The sequence below is a fragment of the Mugil cephalus genome, chromosome 3 (assembly GCF_022458985.1).
Source record: "Mugil cephalus isolate CIBA_MC_2020 chromosome 3, CIBA_Mcephalus_1.1, whole genome shotgun sequence".
Taxonomy (NCBI): Eukaryota; Metazoa; Chordata; class Actinopteri; order Mugiliformes; family Mugilidae; genus Mugil; species Mugil cephalus.
In genome coordinates this window covers 12469284-12492424 of record NC_061772.1, presented here as the reverse complement: position 1 = coordinate 12492424, position 23141 = coordinate 12469284, and the positions used below count along the sequence as shown (strand labels likewise).

Genomic DNA, 23141 nt, shown 5'->3' with positions numbered 1-23141 from the left:
CGAGAAAACAGTTGCTGAGAGGGGGAGAAGGAGACAGAGGTGTGTGTGTGTGTGTGTGTGTGTGTGTGTGTGTGTGTGTGTGTGTGTGTGTGTCTGTGTCTGTGTGTAATGTGAATGTGGGGGAGGACAGAATGGAGAATAAGAGGAATTGAGTTTGGACCAGTCTAGCAAGGCCATATACAGCCTCACGCAGTATACAGTAAATGCTCCTGTGTGTGTGTGTGTGTGTGTGTGTGTGTGTGTGTGTGTGTGTCTGCGTGCGCGCATGAGTGTGCGCATGTATTGACCTTGTTTAAACAAACAGTCAACCGGCCCCCTGGCTCTTGCTGCCCTCCCTAGTGTGCTGGGCAAACAGCAAGCCTGTGTGAGCTGTGCTGTGCTGTGCTGTGTGTGTGTGTGTGTGTGTGTGTGTGTGTGTGTGTGTGTGTGTCCATGTCCATAGATCCCATGCTGTGGTGCCAAGCTGCCACACCAGGGAAACCACTGCCAGATAAAATGGGCCATCTCGTGACCTTGACCACCGTTTCTCCAGTTCTTACATCTGTTGCGCACACATGCTAGCCAGACTGTTACACACACACACACACACACACACACACACACACACACACACTGGCTCTCTTTCTGTCTCACTAACACATCACAAACCTTTTCAAGGACCACAGTTTACACCAGAGTCGGTGTGCTTAAATCCACACGTTCTGACTCACGCGCACACTCTCCAACAAGAGCTGCTTCGATGCTGGAGTTTACATCAGCGAGAGTCTACGGAGCTGCTGGTTCATGCACACACACACACACACACACACACACTCCTGCATACACACAAAGAGTCTCACCATGGCAACAGTGGAGCAACACAGGGAAACAACTTAGCAGAGTCAGGCGCTCACTGTGAGAAAGTGTCAAGTTACGGCAGAGGGCTGAAGCTGAGGTAGGTGAGAGGCGAGGACATAGAGGAGAGAGTGACAGAAAGGAAAGAAGTAGGAAGAGATGGAAGGAAGTCATGGAAGGAAGGAGGCAGAAGAGAACAAAAATGAAGTCAATAAAATGAGGAAAGGAAATACACTTATCAAACGCATGTTTGTGTTTTACTGCGGAGAGGAGAGGATGTCTTTCCTTTCAGTAGAAGAGCAGTTCTTAATAGCAAAACAGTTTTTTTGTTTGTTTTTTTTAAGCTAATTTTTAAATGTTGGGCGTGCCTGTTCACGCACGTATGTGGGGATGGAATATATTTTTCTCCTCAGCTTGCTCGCCTTATTACTGGATCAGTGGAACAGATGAAGGCCAAAAATAAATGGGGACTTTATTTAGTGGGAGCTGAGTATGTAACCGTATCCAGTGGTTTTATTTTGAGAGGAAGGTTTATCTTAAACTCGATCCACAGTCAGAAGCTAGAAGTCAGAAGTTAGTTACATGCTTCAGCGGACATACGCCTGGGGTCATGTGACCAGTTTTAATGTCACCCGGGTTTAATATAAGAACTGATCTCTATCGGGGATGAGTTACTTGCTGACCGACCAGCTGGCCTCAGCGCACTCAGGATAGGCAAAAAGGTGAGGAGTTAAAGTGCAGAGACCACCCTCCTGTGGTATTTCACACTCAACCATAGATTTAGGGGGTGAAGGAGAGGTGACTCAGAAATGTGTCAAGGGTGCGCACCATGTGCATTCACTGTCGAGAAGCCTCCTGTGCCAGGAAAATGGTACAACCCACCCGTGTGGGCTTATTTACATGTCCTGCTGTTTACAGGTATTGCTTTACCGAAGTGTGGTTAGACTACAATTTGAGAAGGTCACGATATTAGTGTTGTCGGTTATAATTATTTCTTAAATGGTGTTAAACATAGTGTTTGGGTGGGGAACTCAAGTGCCTTGGAAAGTCTAGTGCCAGTGACAATCTGTTGATATCAGACTGAGGTATAGTGGAAAAACAAACCTCCCCATTTGCGGTGACTTTATTTCGCGCAACTCCCACTATGAGATACTCCCGGTACTAGAGCCACGTGCTGAGCATAAATCAAGAGAGAATATCAGAAGAGAGAGAAAACACCGCACAGAAAACAGCAGTGTTTTAGTAACAGTTGTTACCGTGACAGAGATACTTATTTAGCCTGGCCGCGTGGTGTGTTTGTCTTTGGCCGTTAGCGTTGGGACGGCTGAAGTGAGCCTTTTCTTTCTGGCCCTCTAATGAGGTTTTCCTGGTTGATTATTTGATTTGGAGAGACCTCCGGGCCTGCCCAGTGTGTGTTTGTCAACACTTCAGCTCCGGTGGCGTGTCGTGGGGATTTTTTCTGAGGAAGCCGAGTGAGACAAAAACTCTCATCTATGCTTTTTAGGAGGCGGGGGACAGAACAGAGTGCGTTGCTGCTCGTGTGTCGCTATTTCATGTAGTGGAATGACCCATTAGCGCGCCCAGTTTCATTTCACCAGGACTTACACACGCTTGTTATCTAACCGACACTTTGAACACCGACACACACCCTTGCTTTCTTTCCCTCCCTCCCTCACTCACTCGCACACACGCACACATGCATTGTCCTGTTGACTTGACTTAAATATCTTATTCATTTACTCAACCGCACACTCAAATGCACAGTTTAGCGCTACCAGCAAACCGCTCAGTGCGCATCTAACTCTCCACATTAAAAGATATAAAACCTTTCTTCTTCTCTGTACTAACTTCTAGTTTAGGCTGTAGAGGTATTTTTGTTAGATTGTTTTTTTGCTAAATCCTCCAAATCTCCACCCTCTGTCACTGCACTCGCTAACAAAGTGTCAACACAAACTTGCTAATCTTACGTTATTTCATTCAGGGGCTTTTTGATCATGATCCTATGTTTTGACTGGCGTGAAGCCAAAAGGTGTCGCGCTTCCCTTGACCTGGCTAATCACAGGTGAGGAGTGTCGTGACGGCGGCCTCACCTGATTGGTTCATCATTCTTTTTTTCCACAAAGAGATGCCAATTCTGCTTGACCTCCTTGCGGACGTCAGTGTGCAATATCATATTTCACCACTCTTAAACTGCGTAACATTCAGAGGGCAGAGTTTTACGCATCGTAAAATGCTCAATAATTAGAGAAGAGCAATAAGGAAGAGATGACAGTGACATGACAGAGAAGGGTTGCCAAAACTGTTAACAGGAGTGTTTTTATTTAAAGACGGCCACAGAGACAATAAAAGAGAGGAAGCATCGCTTTCATTGGCCTCCAGGAGAAAACGTCACTGTTCAGCCCCACATCAAATCCCTGTCATATCAGAGGACGCAGAAAGCTGCAAAGATAAAGGGTGGAAATTAGAGGAAGGAAAAGAAATGCAGTCACTTTTTGCTTTAAGGTGATAATTTGTGTGTTAGACAGAACTGACAGCCCCTAAACATAAATCTTACTTGACTTAACACAGTGTTAAATGTGTTAATCCTCAGCAATTTAAGACAACTCCAGTATTGTATTGGCGCTGGTATAATAAAACACCACTCTTCTATAAAACCTTTTTTTTTTTTGTGCTTTTCCCGGTGTTCTAAAAACTGCCTTTTTCAATTTTTCCTTTTTTTTTTTTTCTATGCCTGTCTGTCCTCCCTCACAGATACATTCCTCCAGACGCCGTTAACTCTTTTTATCCCGTCTGGAACACACATGGTGCTGTGAATAAACATGCCCTGATTTATGGACACACGCACACACACACACACACACACACACGCATACAATGTGGACTCCATGCAAGGCTGCATACAGACATATGTGCAAGAGCTGTCTGTGCTCACTGCCACAGTGTTCAGACATGACCATAAAACAAGCAACACAGACCACAAGGCTGTTGATTCCTGTGACTCCACGTTTCTTAAGATCCAGAAAACTCGTGTCATTTAAAGCCAGGAGTCCAATCAGGCCGTGGTAATTACCTGATAGCTCGTTACTAGCAGGATTTATACTTTAATGTGGCTCTTAAGATCTGATGTGGTTTCTAAAGATGAACCCATTACTGGTTATTATAGGGGACTCATGCTGTTACTTGGTCCGACTTCCTTCCGAATACATTTCACGTGCCACATCTAGTAGTTTGGACGTCCGGTGTGTTGACTCCAGATTGACATCGGTTATGCTGAGAAACAAAGTGAGGAATCGTCTCGTTAAAGTCGATGCCTGTCAGTTGAAATTTAGACGTTGATGCGTCGTGTCTCTGTAGGTGTACGTGTACTTTAGTTTAAGGAAGAAACTGTCTTGTCCTGGGCATGAAGAACCAACACAAACACACACACACCTTGAAACAATGTGACCTACTGATGTGTTTAGTCATTCAGTAATTAATCTATCATGCAGAAGTTATAAAACACACTTGGAGGATGTGGCGGTGGAGGAGTGGCAACATACCTTGGGGCAGGGAGTTTTTTATTAAAACATATTACAAAAGAGAAATAAATATTATAAAAGCACTAGCTTAACCATGGGGTTGGACATTTCTATTTTAAACTTCTTCTAGTTATTTTTATTATTATTATTATTGGTACCAGTCAGTATACCCTTTCTTTCACAATTCTTTGTGACTATGCCATGACACAAAGTTATGTAACTATTTTGTACAATAAAAATTAGATGTCTCACTGTGTTCAGTTCAATATGCATATGTTATGACATTGCAGCACCAGCATGGAAATGTTCCCTTGTTGCAGATTTTGACAGTCAAATGTCACAACTTAACAGGCTTTATACGCTGGTTGTCTAGCTAAGGTAAATACATGAACAAAGTGCTACAGTGACCTCTTTGAACCGGTGTGAGGCTCTGCTAGTTTAGCTTGGACTTGCTTCTCTCACATTAAACCTGTGTATGGCTTAAGCTACTCCATTGTTAGATCTCTGACATTTGAAGTGGCTAAAAAATGCTCATTATAGGATTTAAACAAGGCACACTGCTCCGCCACTCCACTGCTTCTTCTTCTGTTGTACCTGGTTTTAAGTAGTTGTTTACTAGCTAGGAATATACATATTTCCTCTTGCATCATTTTCAGTTCAGCTTTCTTAAAGGAACCAATGGATCATTATTGTGTTCAGTAGCAAACCCCCTTTTTTTTTTAGACTCAATGTTTTTATTCAACACAGAACAGTGAATCATTTTGAGGATTTAAGCTCCACCGCACTGTCGGCTTAGCATCGGCCTCTGGAGGCTCGTCCTCTCACAGAGCTCATTGTAAACACAGCATATTTCGGTTTTTCCACAGCTTGGCTCAACCTAGGTACCCCCATACCTTGCCTCCTTTCCCCCCACAGGGGACTGTCCCCAAATTAACGAGCAAAAGCAAATGAGAGGGAGAAGCAAAAATTAGCACATGCTACCACTAAATATGTCTCTACTTAGGGCTCACCTTTTGGTGGAGCTGGAAATAAGACGTGTTTTAATAATGCTTCTGCAAACCAGCAGAGTTTAATTTGGCTTTGGTGACAGTTGAATCCGTGCACGCATTTCTTCGGTTGCTTGCTGTTTTTGTCAAGTACATACGTTTCCAAGGCCTCATTGTAAGCAATTTCAGTCGTTTTATTGAGCCGGTTTTGGAACAGCTCGTGACAAATCCCAAGCTACACCCACTTTCTGTCCGTCCGCGCACCAAACATTTTGTACCAAACATTGACACAGCGGTATGTGACGCAAACCTGCAGGGAGGAAAGGGTCAGTAGCCAGCTGTGGTGGAGCTGAGGCTTGGCAGTTCCTGGGGTGAAACAGCAATGAATGGCCTTGTTCTTTTCTGTTAGCCTCAACGGGCTGCCCTCCGCTTGAGCTGGAGGTGTGGGTTTATGAGGGCACTACGGGGGGAGTGTGCACGCGGGGTGGGGGTGCCATCCTGTCGTCACACAGTCTGCCAAGTACAACATTATAACACTGGTGGGATTGTGTGGCTTGCGTGTTTGTCCTTTTCCCTCAGAGGGAGAAAAAAGCCTCCTCTCCTTTCCGTCTTCCTCTTGTCTTCACTCGCTGTGCAACACTTCTTAAAAACTGGGATGTGAGTCGTCGGCCGCTAACGGAGACGACAGCTGCTGCTCGGTGCCCAGTGAACACTCGGTTTGAAAAGGCTGACGACTGTGTTGTTGGCTTTTGTTAACCACTGCATAACCATTAAAAGCCCCTTTATATGTATGAGACCTCACAGAATGAGCTGACAAACATGTAAATTATGTCTGTTGTTTCATTTCATGTCAAAGTTATTAGACGCGATTGGTTCAACAGATGTAACACTTGAAACACATTTGTCTCTTGAATTTTCTAACTACTCAATAGTCTTCTGTGATGTGTAAATCATCATAATCGTGGTTTCTTCATTCTTTCATTTTTCCACGGTAGCTGGTGTAGATAATGGAGGAGACCAGGTATTCCTTAACGAGAAGAGGCCAAGGGGGAAATTAGCTACTATTAGTTGACAACATCAGTGTCAGACCAGTAGGAGGCCAAAGCACCAGATGAATCTCCAGTGGCCCCGGCCAAAAATAACACGACACCCTCGACCTGTCATCCGTCATGTAGAATCCCTCCAAAAAAGGCGGCCGTCTGAACGCAGCTCAAATAAAAGCAGCGTTCCTCTGTTCACACCTCTCCTCTGGAACCCAAGGTCTCACATCTGTTTTCATTTTGTTTCTCTATCTCTCACTGTCACTTTTCAGCTCGTTGGCTACAGCGAGAAGCCTGTCAATCTACAGATGTTCATCGGAACGGCAGATGACCGGTACCTGAGGCCACACGCTTTCTACCAGGTGCACCGGATCACGGGGAAAACTGTGGCCACGGCCAGCCAAGAAATTCTGGTCTCCAGCACCAAAGTCCTCGAAATTCCACTCCTTCCCGAAAACAACATGTCAGCCAGGTAGATGTCAGAAGCACTTCGGGTTTACATTAATCAGTTATGAGGTTACCACCGTGAAGGAAGTCCCATCCAATGAAAAATAACCTCTGCTGTTATTATACATGGTAGTAATATCTTCCAGTGGGGATTTTATAGATTTTCTTAATTTAAACCAACAGGAGAGTTTGGCGCAGGAGGAAAATGTGAGGGTTTCCCATGGAGCAGAAAAACAAACTTTATAAACGCATTTATGATCCTGTAACACCAGAATGAATACATTTATACAAGCTCTGGTTTCATTTATTTTGGAATTCGCAGGATTGGGATTTGGTAGGGATTTTCTCATTTACAGTTGCAATAAATCATATTCACTGGCATTTTTAATTTGCGAGTCAACACTTGTAGCTCTGCCTCCCTTGGCCGGTTCCCTCTGGGCTCGTGGTTGGTTTTATCACTCCTGGGTCGTTACTGCCCAAATATGTTTAAGGTTCTCGTCGTCCTGGTGGTGCTGTGTAGGGCCAACCGTTTTCCCCTTTGCCTTGCAGTATTGACTGTGCCGGGATTCTTAAGCTGCGGAACTCAGACATCGAGCTGCGTAAGGGGGAGACGGACATAGGAAGGAAGAACACGCGGGTCCGCGTGGTGTTCAGAGTGCACATCCCTCAACCCAACGGGAAGGTGCTGTCGCTGCAGGCCGCCTCCATTCCTGTGGAGTGCTGTGAGTGTCTACTTCCCAACCTGAGGTTCCCACATGCAAACAAATTCATTCAGAAAATTCCACACCCACTTCTCCATTAGCAAGGCTGAAGCCTGGGGATTTAGGATGTTGATTTAATCTACTGTTTGCTCTCATTCAAAGTCACTTTAGATAACAACGTCTGATAAATGTTAAAAATGTAATCATTCCTGTCTGTGCCCTTTGAGTGTAGCAGTTACCCAAGAAGCTACACACACACCCATAACGCATGTGTGTATCGTATCCAATTTAAATCTTAGATCTTTTGTTACGGAAGCTTTCTGAGTGTTGCTACATTTCTTTGTTGTTCCTGAGTGCGTGTCACGTTGTTCATTTGATGGATGTGAGCAACGGCTTCAACAAAGCTCAACAAATGATCCTCCTCACTCTCTTCAACCCTTTCTGCATGTCTCAGCCCAGCGTTCGGCTCAAGAACTGCCCCAAGTTGAGAAATCCAGCCTGACCAGCTGTCTGGTCAGTGGGGGAGAAGAGATGGTCATCAGTGGCTCCAACTTCTTCCCCGAGTCCAAGGTCATCTTCCTGGAGAAAGGCCCTGGTAAGTGTTGTGTCCACACAAGCAGCTTTTCCTTGAGCCAGCTCTGCCCCAACACTGTGTGCCCATTGTGTGTGTAATATATGTCAGCATTACCAGACAAATTTTATGTAAAGCAACCATAAGTAAAACCTTAACTTTATTGTTTGCATACTTTTTTTTTTTTCATGTCACAGTCGCAGACCGGGACAAGTTTACAAGCTTTTATTATTGTGTGTTATCTCTATTTCTACCATGTTATTCATGTTATTTCTAGAATATTAACATCTCTTGTCACAAGAAATACATGAAGCTGCTCCTAACTTCATGTTCGAACATTGTCGATGTGTTTGCATCAGTGTGCAGATCGCATCTATCATTATCTTTGCCTCAACATGCCTTTTGTTCCCCCAAGGCATATTATGAAACACTGAACAGGTTATGTTAGATGTTTAGTAATGACATAATTTGATAATAAAATGTGATGCGCCCTTGCTGCATTTACAAGAAGCGATGGGTTTTACAATCAGTAAACCTGTTGCTGTTTGGGAGTTTGCAGTTGAAAGTGAATGTAGAATCTTAAAATTGGTGTCTGCAATTTAGACCTGTTTAACAAATATATAAAGAGGTCACTTAGTCAGGTTAGTCAAGTTGCAGACTATTTCTTACATATCCTCTTCTCTCCTTTGTCCACAACAGTCTAATAAAAAGACGTAGCTGTTGCTCCGAATGGAAATTTTAAATAGATGACATTTGTTGAGCCAGTCTCTGCCTGCCCGAGGTACCTTTGTCACGTAGAGCAACAGAATCAAGTTCACACATGGCAAAAAAGTTGAGGGTGTTGCTTTTGTGAGCAGGAGCCATTCTCTTCCATTTTTGAGGGGGAAAAAATCTGCTCAGAGGAATGCGTTTCGCTCTTTGAGGTGTACCAGCTCGAGCATGGCATGGAGAAGTAGCAAGTGGAAACCTTGGAGGGGGCTCGCGTTGGGTCGGGAGGAAAGCTTGGCGCGCGAAGGCAGCGGGCTGCGCAAGGAGACAGAAACAATACGAGGAAAACGAGATGTTGATTAGGTTTGTGTAAATGATCCCCCTCATCATGACTAATCCCCCCCCGCTTTAGTGCAAGAAGGCACTGATTGTAAGTATAGGAATGAAATGAAAGAGAAGAGAAGTAATGACAGATATTTTTCCACCATATCTCATAATTGAAAAACAAGAACAGATTCACAAAGGGCTGGAGACACTGGGCTATTGTAGACGCTGGGCTATTCGTTGTGTTTGTGGCGTCTTAAACCAGTGCCCTCGAATACATTTTGAGGAAAAACAGCAAAGTGAAAGTTTATCTGTTAATTAATTAACTTTCTTTTTTGAAGTCTAGTCAGTCTGTGAGAGAGGATAAAAAAAAGAAGACAAGAAAGACAAATAAAGGGTAACGGTATGAGCCTGGAGATTTAGTGGCACAGTATTTATACATAAACTAGTCCAAGAATGATTTTTCTGTGAGAAGGAGGTACACACACACACACACACACACACACACTGACACACACACACACACACACACACACACACACACACACACACACACACACACACACAGACATACACGTACGCACTCAGTTTATGTTGTTACATTAAACCTTAACGTAAAAGATTAGTAGTTCAGAGTTACTAGACTTCATCAAACAGTGAAGTTTAAATAAGTCCATAATTGGTAGAAGTCGTTCAGTTTTACAAGCACGAATGTTTATACAAAGCATTGGGCTTTAAAGGCTGTAACGCTGACTCCCCTGAATAGTGACTAATACAGCCTGGGTACTCCACGGCCGTGTTGTTGTTAAACCTACACCACCGTGGCTTTAAGTAAAAAAACCACGGTTGCAACATAAACAGTAATCATCTTTCTTTATTTTCGTGCGATCTTCTGGCTCAGTGGGTGTACGTTCCCTTCCTCTCTGATTGAGGTGCGTGGGGGTGTCTCGATGGTCCAAGTCATTGTCTTAGCACGGCACGAGGTTCCTGTCGGTGCTTGTTGTCTGACAGAGCATGTGGGGCCCTTGCTCCTGCCTGTTGAATGTCAACAAGCTGCAATAATGCACTGCTGTCAGCTGCAAAGACGTTCAAGGTCAATGGCTTGCTGGAAAAAAATATCCTGTCATCAACTGGTTAAGCTCTTCCTTCACAATGGAGGGAAACTCTTTAGGGTTGTGACTGCTTAATGTGCCGGTGGATTACTACAACTAAGGCTCATGTTCTGGTGAAATTGCGCACTTAACGTTACAGTAGACGTGCTTCTGGTAAAAAGTTGAACAGCTCAAATGTAACAGGGCTTACAGTTGAGTGTGTGTGTTGTCGGGATCCACATATAGGGTCGACCTCTCTGCAGGCATGTTGCAGATGCCTGAAAGTGGTATTTGGGGGAATCCTTTTCGGTTTTGTGGAAGGGGCCGTGCAGGTGCAGAGCACCGGCGCCGCGTGAGCGCCACCAAAAAGACAACTGCGAATAATCCTGTCTTCGGCTGAGAGGCTATTCAAAGTATTTATTCGTCTGCACGCTGCATTGACTGTGAATTCTTCCACACGTTCACCCCGTCAGTGTTTTCACCCCAACCGCTTCCATTCAAGCAGCTGCCCCTAAGATGTCTGGCCAAATAATTAGATCCCTCATAGGAAAAGTGGAAAGGATGTTTTCTAGCCAGAAGCCTGGCAGCGTGTAAAGGCATTTTAAAATAAATACAATTATTCCACTGCTCTCTCCATAATTCTAACCAGACTAGACAAACAGCAGGATATTTGGACATTTGATTACAATTAAATAGCTCCTTCGTATTTCTCCGTGGAGCTTCTGGGCTTTTAAAAACTATCATTTCGGTGTCTCTCGGTTCTCGAGAAAAAAAATTGAAATTGTTTGCTTTTTTTTCTGACGCCTCACATGCTTCTTAAGTACTTTCTGTTCGAGAAAGAACTGAACACTGATATCATTTCAGGAAAAAAAGAAAACAGAAAAAGAGAGAGTCATCAGACGGGGAAAGCGAGACAAAGCATAAAATGCTGTAGTCAGATGTGATCATGTGTGTCACGGGTTAATCGTTGTTTCAGTGTTAGTTCGGTGGAACTATATTCATTTTTATGCTGATTTTAACAACCCAGGGTTTTAACAGCGTACGTGTGAGGCGCAACGATTTGAGTTGTAGTAGTTGCTTCGTACCTGAACTGTCAGTTAGGGAAAATGTGATAATATGATGCTGTGTCGTGCTTCATTACAAATCTCTGAGATTTACCCACGGAGCTCTCACTCCATCCTTCATTGAATAGTTTAACATCGCTATGTTGCCAGACTCACCGACTCTGGATTAATTACTGTAGTGAAACTAAAGAAGGGGTGACAAATAAAAATAGGCAGTAAAATTTGTTGCATGTACGGTAAAGGATCATGACTCCTCAGGGTTATGAGTGGTTCATTTATTTAACCTTTGTGTTTGGTTTCCACTATTCTTTCTAGATGGACGACCTCAATGGGAAGTTGAGGCAAAAATAATCCGTGAGAAAACTCAAGGCGTAAGTACTTAGCTGTTAATTTACCTGTGTAGACTATTGACATTTTAATGCATGCTAATGGTACTGTGCTTCAAGACAATAATCTGTGTATTTTGTAACGTGTTTTTGTAGTCGTGCATTGTGGTGGAGGTCCCCCCCTACCACAGCAAGACCGTGAGCTCAGCGGTGCAGGTGCAGTTTTACGTCTGCAACGGCAAGAGGAAAAGGAGCCAATCACAGCGCTTCACGTACCTTTCAGGTGAGTCGGGAGCCTCTTGCAATTTGAGGACGTGAATCTGTATGTTTTTCCTTTGTTTTTGCTGTTACAATAGTGGACACGTTTACACGAAGAGATTCTGGCTTTGTACTGCTCGCCGCTTCATGAATCTTCCGAGCAAATGACGAGGAGATCGACAGCAGAGACAGCGTCGCATTGCATTCTTCTCCACAGGGGTTTCGCTAACCTCGTTTCTCTCTTTTCTTTCTCCAAAGAAAGCCATGCTGTGGTTTAGAGGGGACTCTTCCACTAACACTTACATAAACACCTGCCAACTGTTTGTTTCTCAAAGCCTCCTCAAACTCCCAAACGTCACGTGTTCTGCATTTGCATCGAATTTAATGATACTAATCTTTTGCCGTCCAGGAAACTTTTACTTTACATAGACAGTGAGTCATTGTGGTTTATTTTTTATTCAAGCATCAAGGAAACACAGAGTTCATAATATTTACATCCTGAAGTTTCCTTAATATTTTTCATTAAAGTCAAATTCGTGCCTTGTTATTTGATGTTTGTTATTGTTTTTTTTTTCTCCCCCCCTCTTAAAACCAGTCAAACTGAAAATACAGTTGGCGGAATATAATGACATGTGAGCATTTTTGTGCAACACATCCAAACCTTAACTTTCACCGCAAAAGTGTGTACGCTCATGTGTGTGTGTGCATCTGTGTATGCGCACAAGCGGCCTTGCCCATCCACCCACCCAGCCTTTCTGTTTGCAAGCACGCCCACTCGGCAGAAGTGGTTCCTGTTTTCCCCGTTGTCAGATTAGCGCAGCCAATCGGAGCAGAGAAGAACAGCCCTGCTCTGTCAGTCAAGCTGGGGTGCTGACACCACTACTGTCACCACGGACACCGCCTGCTTTATTGTGGCCAGAAAAAAAAAAAAAGAGAGAAGAGAAAAAAAAGATATCAGACGTGTTTCATGTTTTATCACGGGCACCGCTGCAGGGGCCTTGGCCCAATTCAGAGGTGAATTCTGAGAAACTAGCGCGAAAAATGTGACATGATTGTAGTGAAACTTTCAGAACAGAATTACTTTAGTTCACACTTTGCATTTTCTTGCGGCATTGTTAGACACGATGCGGTATCATGCTTAGTCGTATCATAAATCATCATATGTATATATATATATATATATATATATGTGTATATATATATATGTATATATATATATGTGTATATGATGATGATTTAAAATCCCCTTCTCTTGCCCTTGATATCCACTAGCTCCATTTTCAGCCAGAATAAACTCCCGTTTGGCCTTTCAGCGCCTCTCGCCTTTCAGTCCCAGAGGCATGACAGGGTGAGCAGAGGGCACAGTCAGTGAACTCGTTTGTTCTCTTGGTCTGATATGGGCTGGGGGGCATTCGGCTCCTCTTCCCACACAACGTTTCACATGATGGCACCCAGACTGACAACATATGCTCTCCCTCTGATTCAGAGCTGGATAAAAATAAAACTCACTGTCACAAGGCACCAGATTGGGAAATAGGTTACCGATTGGCATAGCAGTGCTCTAAGCTGTCACAGTAAAAGGGAATGGCCCCATTTACTATGAAAATGTCACTCTCTCTTTTTCGGGTGTTTTTGCTTTTTTAATCTGGAAGGAGACCTATTTCGCAATCCATACGTTTCAGGGACTGCGCTCGCGGCTTTGAGGTTCTTTTGGCCTACTTTTTTCCAGATTTAGCAAACATATTTCAGCTTTAAAAGGCACAGATTGAGGGAATTAGAGAGTGCTGAGAATGTGGAAAAACTTGAAACCTCTACTTCCTTGTTTAAGTAAGTTGTAGTAGTAGTGTCTGGATTGCTGCACCTGAAGCGAAAATAGCAGCTTCAGTGCTGCACTGCGGTGACTTGACAAATTCATAGAGTTAATGATTTTCATTCTTTTGTTGCAGTATTTGATTGATGGACGTAACTGACAGTGTGTTGTTTTCTCTTTCCTCCCTTGACACATTTCTGCTCCTCTCTCTCTCTCTCTCTCTCTCTCTCTCTCTCTATACCTCTCATGCTGTAGTCATGGTTAAACAGGAGCACAGAGAAGAGCTGGACCTTCCTGCCGGACCCCCTATTTCCATGCCCCTGGCACATGCTGCCGGTCTGGTGCGCACCCAGCTGCCTTCTCCTGAGCAGGGCCACCCATCGGAGAACCTTCTGTCCAGCTCCCCTCACGGCCTGGCCGCGGGCTCCGGACCTGGCCTGCTACCCCTGCAGGCTCCCTGCTCCTCCCTGGGCTCCCCGTCTTTCCAGCACCTGCCTCACCTCCAGGGCCACAGTTTGCACCACCCCCCTGCTGACTGCCACATGACGTTCCACCCGAGCCCGGCTCCTGCTCCTCTCTCCGCTCCTCCCAGGCCCTCCTACCAGCCCATGCAGCACAGCCACGGCCACGGTCACAGCCTGCCCTTCAACGGCCAGCCGAGCCTCTCTCCTCAGGGCTATGAGAGGATGCCCTTTCAGCAGAGCCCGAGTTCAGCGTCGCATCCGATGGGCATGGGGATGGTGTACCCCTCCTCGCCTTGCTCCTCACCATCAGCACCCTCCTCCTCAGCCACCAACCCCATTTGTGGATCCCCCCAGAGCCAACAGCCTCTGCTCACCCCGTCATCCCCACACATGCACGCACTCGGAGGCTATCATTGCTCCCCGAACCACACCCAGGGGCCCCCTCCAGTAAGTGGGCACCCGCTCACTGGGCCACACTCCTCACAGCTGCAGAGGGCCATGAGCTACCACCCAGTAGGTCAAAGGTCATCTTCTTGTCCCACACCGTCCAGTGCGCCTCCTCCGCGGATGATCCCCTCTCCCCACTCCGGTCCTTCCTCTCCTCAGCTCCACTCGCTGCCCTACCAGTCCCCCACCTCATCTTCCCCCACTTCCGGTGGCAGCCCTCTGGGAGCTCTGCAACAGCAGCATTCAGGACAACCTTCTCCCCAGGCCACAAGCCCAGTCATGACCAGCCTGTCCCCAGTAGCAGTGGGAACTCTGGTTCATCCTCTGAGCCCTCAGGGGCCCTTCCCCTCAGACGGGGAGAGGCTGAACATTAAGCAGGAGCCAGAAGACAGGGAGCCCACCTTCCGCTCGATCGGCCTGCAGGACATCACACTGGATGATGGTAAGACATGTGGCGTCGTATTTGTCTCAAAACACCTGAGAGTAAGAAACGTGAAAAATGACAGCTGAGAAAGTGAGGCTTATTTATTTATTTTTTATCAGACAAGGTCATCGGATATTAACACATTCCATCGACCTTTCATTTCCCTCTCTTGTGTTTCTTTCCTTGTCTTCTTCCTCGTGTGACTGCGCTGCCTCTGACTGTCACTCCTCAGTTGTCTCCCAGTCCGGTCTCCTGCTCTCATTATCACATTTTCCTTCCTCACCCTGTCCTTTTACATGAGATATTTAGAGCACAACCATCTGTGATCAATCTCATTTTCAGCCTGAAACAAGGGGCCGCTGAGGGATTAGATTTACCCCACAATATGTGACGCACAAGATAAATTTGTATCTGATGATGTAAAACAATACACAGCACCAGTTGTTGTGTTTTCAAGGGGCCGAAACCTTGATGCCTGATAACCGTGATAGCGTTTCATCTGTCGCTGCACGGCACAGTTGTGTACACAAGTTCATTACTGAGGGGTCCTGTGGCTTAGTGTTGGGTAACATAGACACAATAGGACTGATAACTGTAGTATCATATTAAAGGGCATAATTGTGAACTGCTAAACTTCTGTGTCTCTGGCAGCAGTTTGGAGATTGGTTACACTTTGAATTTTTTTGGCTTTGTGGAACAGGGGAGAGCGTTGCATCATTTTGTGTTAGCCACAAAGATTGTCGCTGGAACACGGAGACTACGGTCGTGTGCTGCTGCAGTAATTACATCCTGTGTGTGCTTGAGTGTACGTGAGCGTGTGCTTACTTGCGTTAACTAGTCTAATTAGGATGCTCAGGAGACCTTGTTGACTTAACAATTGACCATGAAGTCAGCGCATGCATTTAGCACCTCTTTCCTCTCACCCGTGAACTTCCCTGCGTACGACATGTTAATTCAGACAGTTCTGAGTCGCCGACCTCCTTATCTGTCGTTCGGAGCGTTGCCTGAGCTTTGTTAACCCCGCTGCCATATTCAAATGAGAGCCCTAAAGATTTTGGGTTAATAAGTACCTTAGCAAGGCTGTGTGAGGGAGGCGTGATATTGTGTGTTAGTGCGGGGCAACCTAATTAACACAGTGGTTGTCAATAAGTCATGTGTGAAAGACCCAACTGCCACCAGGGTTCAGCGGCGCACAACACCCCCGATACACATACCCCCCATCTCCCTTCTCGCAGCCTCATTTCTATGCGCACAAGAAACCTGGATTCATAGAATTTTCTTCTCCACGCGAAACTCAGATTTTTCAGTCGAGATTCAGCCTTTCCCCTTCGACGCCAGCGTCGGTATACGAGTCACTACAAAAGTTGCTGGCTGTCTTACCCAAAAAAAAAAAAAAAGTGTGAGAAAAGTTTGTGAGTGACACGGTTCAGCCGGGAATGTAAGATCTCCCTTTGAGCCTGTGGCTAAAAATAGCTTTCTGTGCCAGCCCAGCTCTGTGGGCCATGTTTTGAAGTAGCAACGTGGAGCTTCACCCAGCTCTGAGTTTTTAGGAGGTCGCGGCACACTCTCTTAATTAGACTACTTTCTCCCCAGTTTGGTCGTCGGACGAGTCAGGCTGCAGACGCGTGTAAATGTTCTGTACTACGAGGTCACGTAAATTCATATGAACGATAAACACGAGCGCTGGTTATGCATAAGTCATTTACACATTATTGCAGTGTCTTTGACCTTTATCTGTGATTGTAACAGTGGAAAACAACTTTCTGTTCTCCACTTTGCTAAAGCTGTCATCCACATGTCGCCCTTTAAGACTTTGTACACTTGAGAATGAGGTTGCATCATATTCACTTCCTTCAGCGCACGATCTCTTCTTCTCCGTTGTATACTTTTATTCTGTCTGATTAAATAGAACTTCTCATGTGGCATCATTGTTGGCGACGTGAACTATTGCGCACGCTATTAAAGACTTGTGTCAGTGGTACAACGCAAAATGTGAGTGTGTAGAAAAGCGCTCCTGTTAGCAAGCAGATGGCCCGCGTGACGCACGGCAGAGTGTGCTTGAGACGCGTGTCTGCGCGTGTGTGTGTGAGAGAGAGATATTGTGTTTATCTGTTTGATGTTGAGGACGGTTGTGTATGCGCAGAGCTAGAGACACAGGGGGTGAGAAGACAGACTTACAGACAGATGGACAGACAAGTCGAGGATCCAACCCCACTGCAGGGTCACTCAGCCGAGACATTCAATCTGAAATGTGCTTGGCATCTGAGATTGAAGTGCACACGGAATAATTTAATATTTTTTTATTGTGAACACTGCAGTTAATTATGGGATAAATAAATATAGAATTAATATAAAACGGCTTGTTTCAAGCAATTGCAGCAGGTATGATATGACTTATTTTCACGATGTTTTACAATGAAAGAAAAAGAAGGAACGTCTCAAAGAAGCAGTGAGAGACAAACGTGATTGTGGCTAAAATGTTTAGATTTGTGTATTTCTTCTGCTTTGATGTCTTAATCCGAGCAGAGCTGAGTCTGGACGGGTGGAGCCTTCATGAAAAATGATCAAAGACAGCTTTTTCACGGACACTGTTTGGCACATTTGGGAATGAGAGCATAGTGTGTCGGCGCTGCAGTCGAAAAACAAACTAGAAGCTCTGTTGAATTTATTTCCGATGTAAGATGAAGAGGTATAGAACAGATGACGGGCGGACTAGTTTTGCAGACGTCTTGGCGTCAGTCTGGAGCTGCAAAAACGGTGCATGTCTGTTTTTTTTTCTGTACGTAGAGCACAAAGTGGCAGGGATAGGAGTTGTGTGATTGAGTGTGTCCACAACAGAAGCCGGTCTTTTGTTGGCCCTTCCTTTCCCGAAAGCGTATCTGCCTCAGACTGCGAGAATGGCTTTGAGGGTTAATAATAGGCCGAGCCTCGACGCCTGCGCTCCTTGAGAGAGACACTGACACAGCAGTGACACAAACGCACGCAGAGAAACGCACAACCCACCTTCTTCTGCAGATGTAATCAAACGTGGCACCGTCCGTGCAGCGGACGCGTCATTTCAATATATATTCTTATTGTTCTGTTTTTCTGTCTTTACAAGGGCACAGACTGTGTGGAAATAGACCGAAAATTTTCTGCAGCTGTTGCTGACAATGCTGTTGACGCACATGCATTTTGTGCAGCACAATAGTCCCTCTCCTGTTGTTGACGTTTTAATTTCGGTTTCGGGCTACATTTTCGTAACTAGAGTGGTACACAAAGCGTTTCGGATTCCGAATGGCTGTTTTTTTTGAAATCAGCAAATTTGCTTATTCTCTTTGTAGCCGGGCTTTAATGAGAATATACGGCTCTATTTGGGTTCACAGCTCAGTCGCATGTATTGTGAGTTCAGTCTGTACAAAGCCTGGAAATGAAACATCGTGCTATTACAGAGGTTATGTACTGGACCACTTCAGCCTCCACTCATTACAAAGATGAAAGTGCGTCGATTCAACATCAACACATGATGTGGTGTCTAGTGGAGCTTTAATGTTTTGAAGTTTTCTGAAGTTATCTTCAGAAAGAATGGAATATTTCCCCGTTTCCAGTGTGTTTTGAGTTCGGCCGCTGCTGTAGCTTCGTGTTTAACAGACTGTCTCCTGATGTTGCTTCAACATCAAACCAAGTCGCTCTTTGTAAAGACTAACAGCCCCACTGAGAGTCAACAGACATTCCCTGTTTTCTCCTTTGCTGCTTTTCTCCGTCTTTGTCTGAGCCGTGAGAGGCAGGAGAGAGAAGTGAGAGTTTCCAGTGTCGAGCAATATGAAAAGGTTTGGACGTGTTCTCAGTAGTTGGCCGTCCACGTCAGGAGGCAGAAAGTGGCAGTGAATACGGGATTTACCTTTGACAGGTGGCGAGAAATCCGACTGCGGTTGTATGAAAATTAAATTAAACATTAAATTCGACTTGGAAATGACCCTTTGTCTTTGGCTCCTGTTCTAAAGGATCTTGATTCACGTTTTTCCTTTGGAAAAGCACTGAAAAGTTCAGTTTCGCCGTCTCAAAGATCAACGGCGCAAACGTACGTAGAGTGGTTGGTAACTTTAGCCCGACTGGCTTTTTATGAAACATCACAATTCATCACTGGACAAAACCAGGAAGAAATGCAAACATATCTGTGGTTAATTAAACTGTGATTATTTGCACGAAGGAAACAAAAATAAATCATCCGTGCATGTGTGCTGCCGTTAACCAACCGTAACAATAATAGCACAGTTCTCCTGATTCGATGGCATGAAAAAAAAAAAAAAAACGACAGTGGAAGGAAAATGCGTTTCCATCAAATGCCTGTGCTGCTCTAGAAAAACAATGGCAAACTGTAGCTGGTCTTTTCCCCTTAAACAAGTGGAAACGGACTTTATGTGTCATCTTTCCATACAATTAAGGTCTTAAAGAGTGTATTGCGGAGGTCTTGGCAGAGGCAGAACCTGGTGTGGAGGCGCTGCCAGCTGCTGCCTTTTAGACAGAAGGAGGAAAAGTCTGGAGGTTTCTCAGCGAGGATTAGAGCTTTGTACCGACCCTTATTTTGTTTTTATGAATACATATACACGTGTACCACATTATTATGGACATGATTCTACCGGAGCGACATTTAATGCGGTGTTTGCTGAGATTGTGTTTGTCACCTTGATTGATTGATTGATATCATCTGAAAAAGTAGCTCTAGTCACCACATGCTCATGGCCCTCGAGTGAAGACTTCACAGGGTACGGCGGTGAAGATTTCACTCTTTCTTGGAAATGTGAAGCGTCTGCAACTGTGAATGTGTGTATCTCTGAGATTTTGATTCGTCACCTTCGCGTGGTGCTGTGACTTTTCTCTCTCTTTCTTTGAGGCCTGAATTTGAAGATGTCCCTTTTTTCAAAATGTTAATGGATATTTCTTGGACAAAACAATATTAGATTGCAACTTTCTCCCTGTATATATTCTGGTTGGGCTACAGAAACTCCCCATGCTTATGTACTGTTAAGCATCGCAGTGGTCTTCGCTTATCTCCTCGAGCCATTCAAGCTCCAGTGGTTTCCCAACTATAACCCCGGTCCTCTGGTCATCTGCTGCGTGGAGCCGCTATTCTGTGCCCCGGATCAAAGGCGCGAGTCTTGTGAATCACTTACCGTCAGATCAAATGGGAAATCCACAGATGATTCACAGAGATGAGTGACTTTGAGAAACTGACTTTGTAACGAGCCTCTCCGGTGCGCCTCTCTGTGTCCTCGCCCACTCACTCGCTTAACTCCAAAAGTGAAATAAAGCGAAAAGACTTCGCCGAGGAGGCCTGGAAGATTTCACTTCCATCGACTGACCATCTATTTCCTATGCGTGTGATCGCTTTTCTGACTTCACGGTTGCCCTCATGCACCGAGGCTTTCTGAAGAACGTGTGCATGTCATTACAGGGCCCTTGCAAGTGGAAACTTGGTTTCCCTCTTGTCGACAAACCAAGCCTTGCTTCTCTCCGTTCCCTCTGCACAAACGTTTTCCATTGTGGCATGTTGTCTTTATTTGCTGGACAGGAGAATCAGTCAATCTCTGAGTTATTTGCTTAAGCCGCCCTGCCAGAGTAATGTTTTTTAAGCCTGGGTCGGGGGAACTTTTTTTTCAGCGTCTCATGTGATAATTGCCCATTTTCCATTTCGACAGTAGACATGTTTATCGTAGCGACTGTCCATCTGCCTATTTCACTTCTGTTTTGCATTATGGAAATCTTTTCAGTGTGCCTCCTTTCACAAGTGCTGTAGAAATGAAGACGTGAGTTTAGGCGAAGCCCGTCTCCTACTTAGATGGGGAAGCCTTCTTTTGGGAAAACCGAAGCAGAACCACTTCATTCACCGCTCGCAGATTGTGACCGGCGCATTTATATCCAGCTCAACAATTAGCTTTCAAAAGCTTTAAAGTCTGACATTTTGTCGCTGTCTTTCGTAGTTCGTGAGGAGTCATATCTTAATGAATCTGCACCTTGTTGCTCCGTTTCCCCTGTTGCCCTGAAAGAGAGAGTGATTCATTAAGCTGTAGAGAAGGAGCCCTGCTACCACCGTGGTGACAGAAAACGTTTAAGTGAAGAGGAGTGGTGCTAAAGATGGTGATTGGGAGGAAAAAAAAACCCTGCTTCAAAAAATTTTTAATTGTGCATCATCGATGATTAACAGCAGGGGAGAAGGTGGTTCTTTTTTTTTTTTTAAGTCGCACTATTTTCGTTGTGGAAAAGTGGTTTCAGAAAGCGAACGGAGCGAGTCACTTCCTTACGTCCTCTTTAAATAGATTTTATTTCAGTCAGATAAAGCGTCGAACAACTTTAATCGCATCCAAAGTTCACAGGAAGGATCGGTCTGGTGAGCGGCAGGGCTTGTAGTAGCAGCAGCAGTCGGCTGACTTCAGATGTATATTTTGAGTAGGGAGCCCCCCTTCCCAGTCATCTGCAGAGGATCTCCCTCCGGCTGAGACATTTAGAGACACGGTTACTACGACGGGCAGAGCTGAATCACCGCTTTTCTGGTGCACTGTCATGAACAATACCAGTAAATCTGAGAGAATACTATCAGCATGTGAAACCTGTCACTAGCTGTGCTCGACTCAAACCTCTCTTTCACTTCTGGATCCTTGATGTGTGGAGCTCCTGCTAAAATTGAATCATGCATTTGCCTGTTGCTCGCTGATATGAGAAAGTGTCTGTTTTATGCCAAAACAAAGAAAGCAAACAAAAAAAAAAAAAAACGTAAAAAACGATCACCTTTTTATTTTTACTTCGCTGAGCTCCACACACGTGGCACATGAGTTATTAGTGCACACGCTGCAACCGTAGTCAGAAAGTGTCTCAGTGCTTAACAGCCCAGAGGAATGAAAACAACAGATAATGAGGCACAAAGAGCCGCAAGTGGAATTTCTTTTCTACTTTTCTTGTCTGTTTTAAGGCGGAGGTGGATATTCGCTTCCGAGGCCGAATTTGTTTCGAGTCAAATTAACGTCTCTGACACAGAGAGCGAAGCCTCGCGAAAAGTGTTCGCGACAGGCCGTGTGGGGAACCCTCTCCTGTCGCCGCTTTTATGAGAAAACGGTGCGAATCACCCTGAGGGGAGAATTGGCCTAAAGTCGCATCGTTTTATGCTAATCGGCCTCGGCTCGGCTCCCCTGAGCTCCTCGTCGCCCCGCAGGTTCGCGTTTGCCTCTGCAGCAATCTAATCAGTACAGCGGAAAGTGAAATGTTTCTGCAGACGCCCACTTAATGTCGGTCTCTCGCACTTCACATCATGTCGCTCATATTCCTGTGGTATTAGGGCAGATTCGGTCCCATGAATAAACAGAGCGACAGAAAGTTCACCACGCGACTCTTCAGCTGTGCAGGAGCCTTCTGACGGGCCCGCGAGCACCGCTCTGCCCTCAGCACAATCATTTAACGTCTTCACTTCACCCAGGGCTTTTCACACACTAATATCAATTTGTGTTGTCATAATTAGACTATTTTATTATACATTTACTCCGGATCACAAGTGTCGAGTGTCATGATTAGAATCGGCGTGGAGATCAGGCCAGAGAAGTTTCTCTCGCGATATCGATACAGCTGCTCTGCTGCCTCTTCAGCAGCTGTAAGATGCCGTCTATTTTGAGCACAGCTTCACCACATCTCTCTTTCAAAAGGTCAACCGCCCTTTAAAGACAATCTGCAGCCCCGCGTCCAAAGTTTAATCTCACTCAGGGAATCGGCGCAATCAAGCGGCCAAGCCGTCGTATGTTACACCTCAGCGTTGCACCGTGTACACAAGAGGTAAATGTTTGCTTTGATAGTCACACGCTAGTCTCATAAGTGCGTGGTGGTGCTGCGAGTGTGACAGGGTGTGTGTGTGTGTGTGTGTGTGTGTGTGTGTGTGTGTGCGTGTGTGTGTGTGTGTGTGTGTGAACATGGTTGACATGGGAAAGGAAGAGCCTCCCACGCTAACAGGATGATGTGAGTGATGGTGGCCAGACACAAAGGCAAGCAGCAGAAAACACAAATAATGAACACACAGAGAGAGGCGCTCAATTAAAGCGGCTGGTCCCGTGGCTGCAGAAGACAAATGAATCATTTTAGAAAGTGACTTAGAGAGCGCTGCAGCCCG

The 23141-nt window shown here is 45.2% G+C and overlaps 1 protein-coding gene across 1 annotated transcript in view; it reads left to right on the top strand.

Annotated features, from left to right (window-relative positions):
- nfatc3a (nuclear factor of activated T cells 3a) overlaps nt 1–23141 on the top strand; it is a 55291-nt gene that overhangs the window by 27974 nt on the left and 4176 nt on the right. The window contains exons 4-9 of the mRNA XM_047581651.1: nt 6651–6850; nt 7375–7547; nt 7981–8121; nt 11600–11655; nt 11767–11893; nt 13934–15031. Coding sequence (XP_047437607.1) covers nt 6651–6850; nt 7375–7547; nt 7981–8121; nt 11600–11655; nt 11767–11893; nt 13934–15031 — 1795 coding nt within the window. The remainder of the gene's footprint in view (nt 1–6650; nt 6851–7374; nt 7548–7980; nt 8122–11599; nt 11656–11766; nt 11894–13933; nt 15032–23141) is intronic.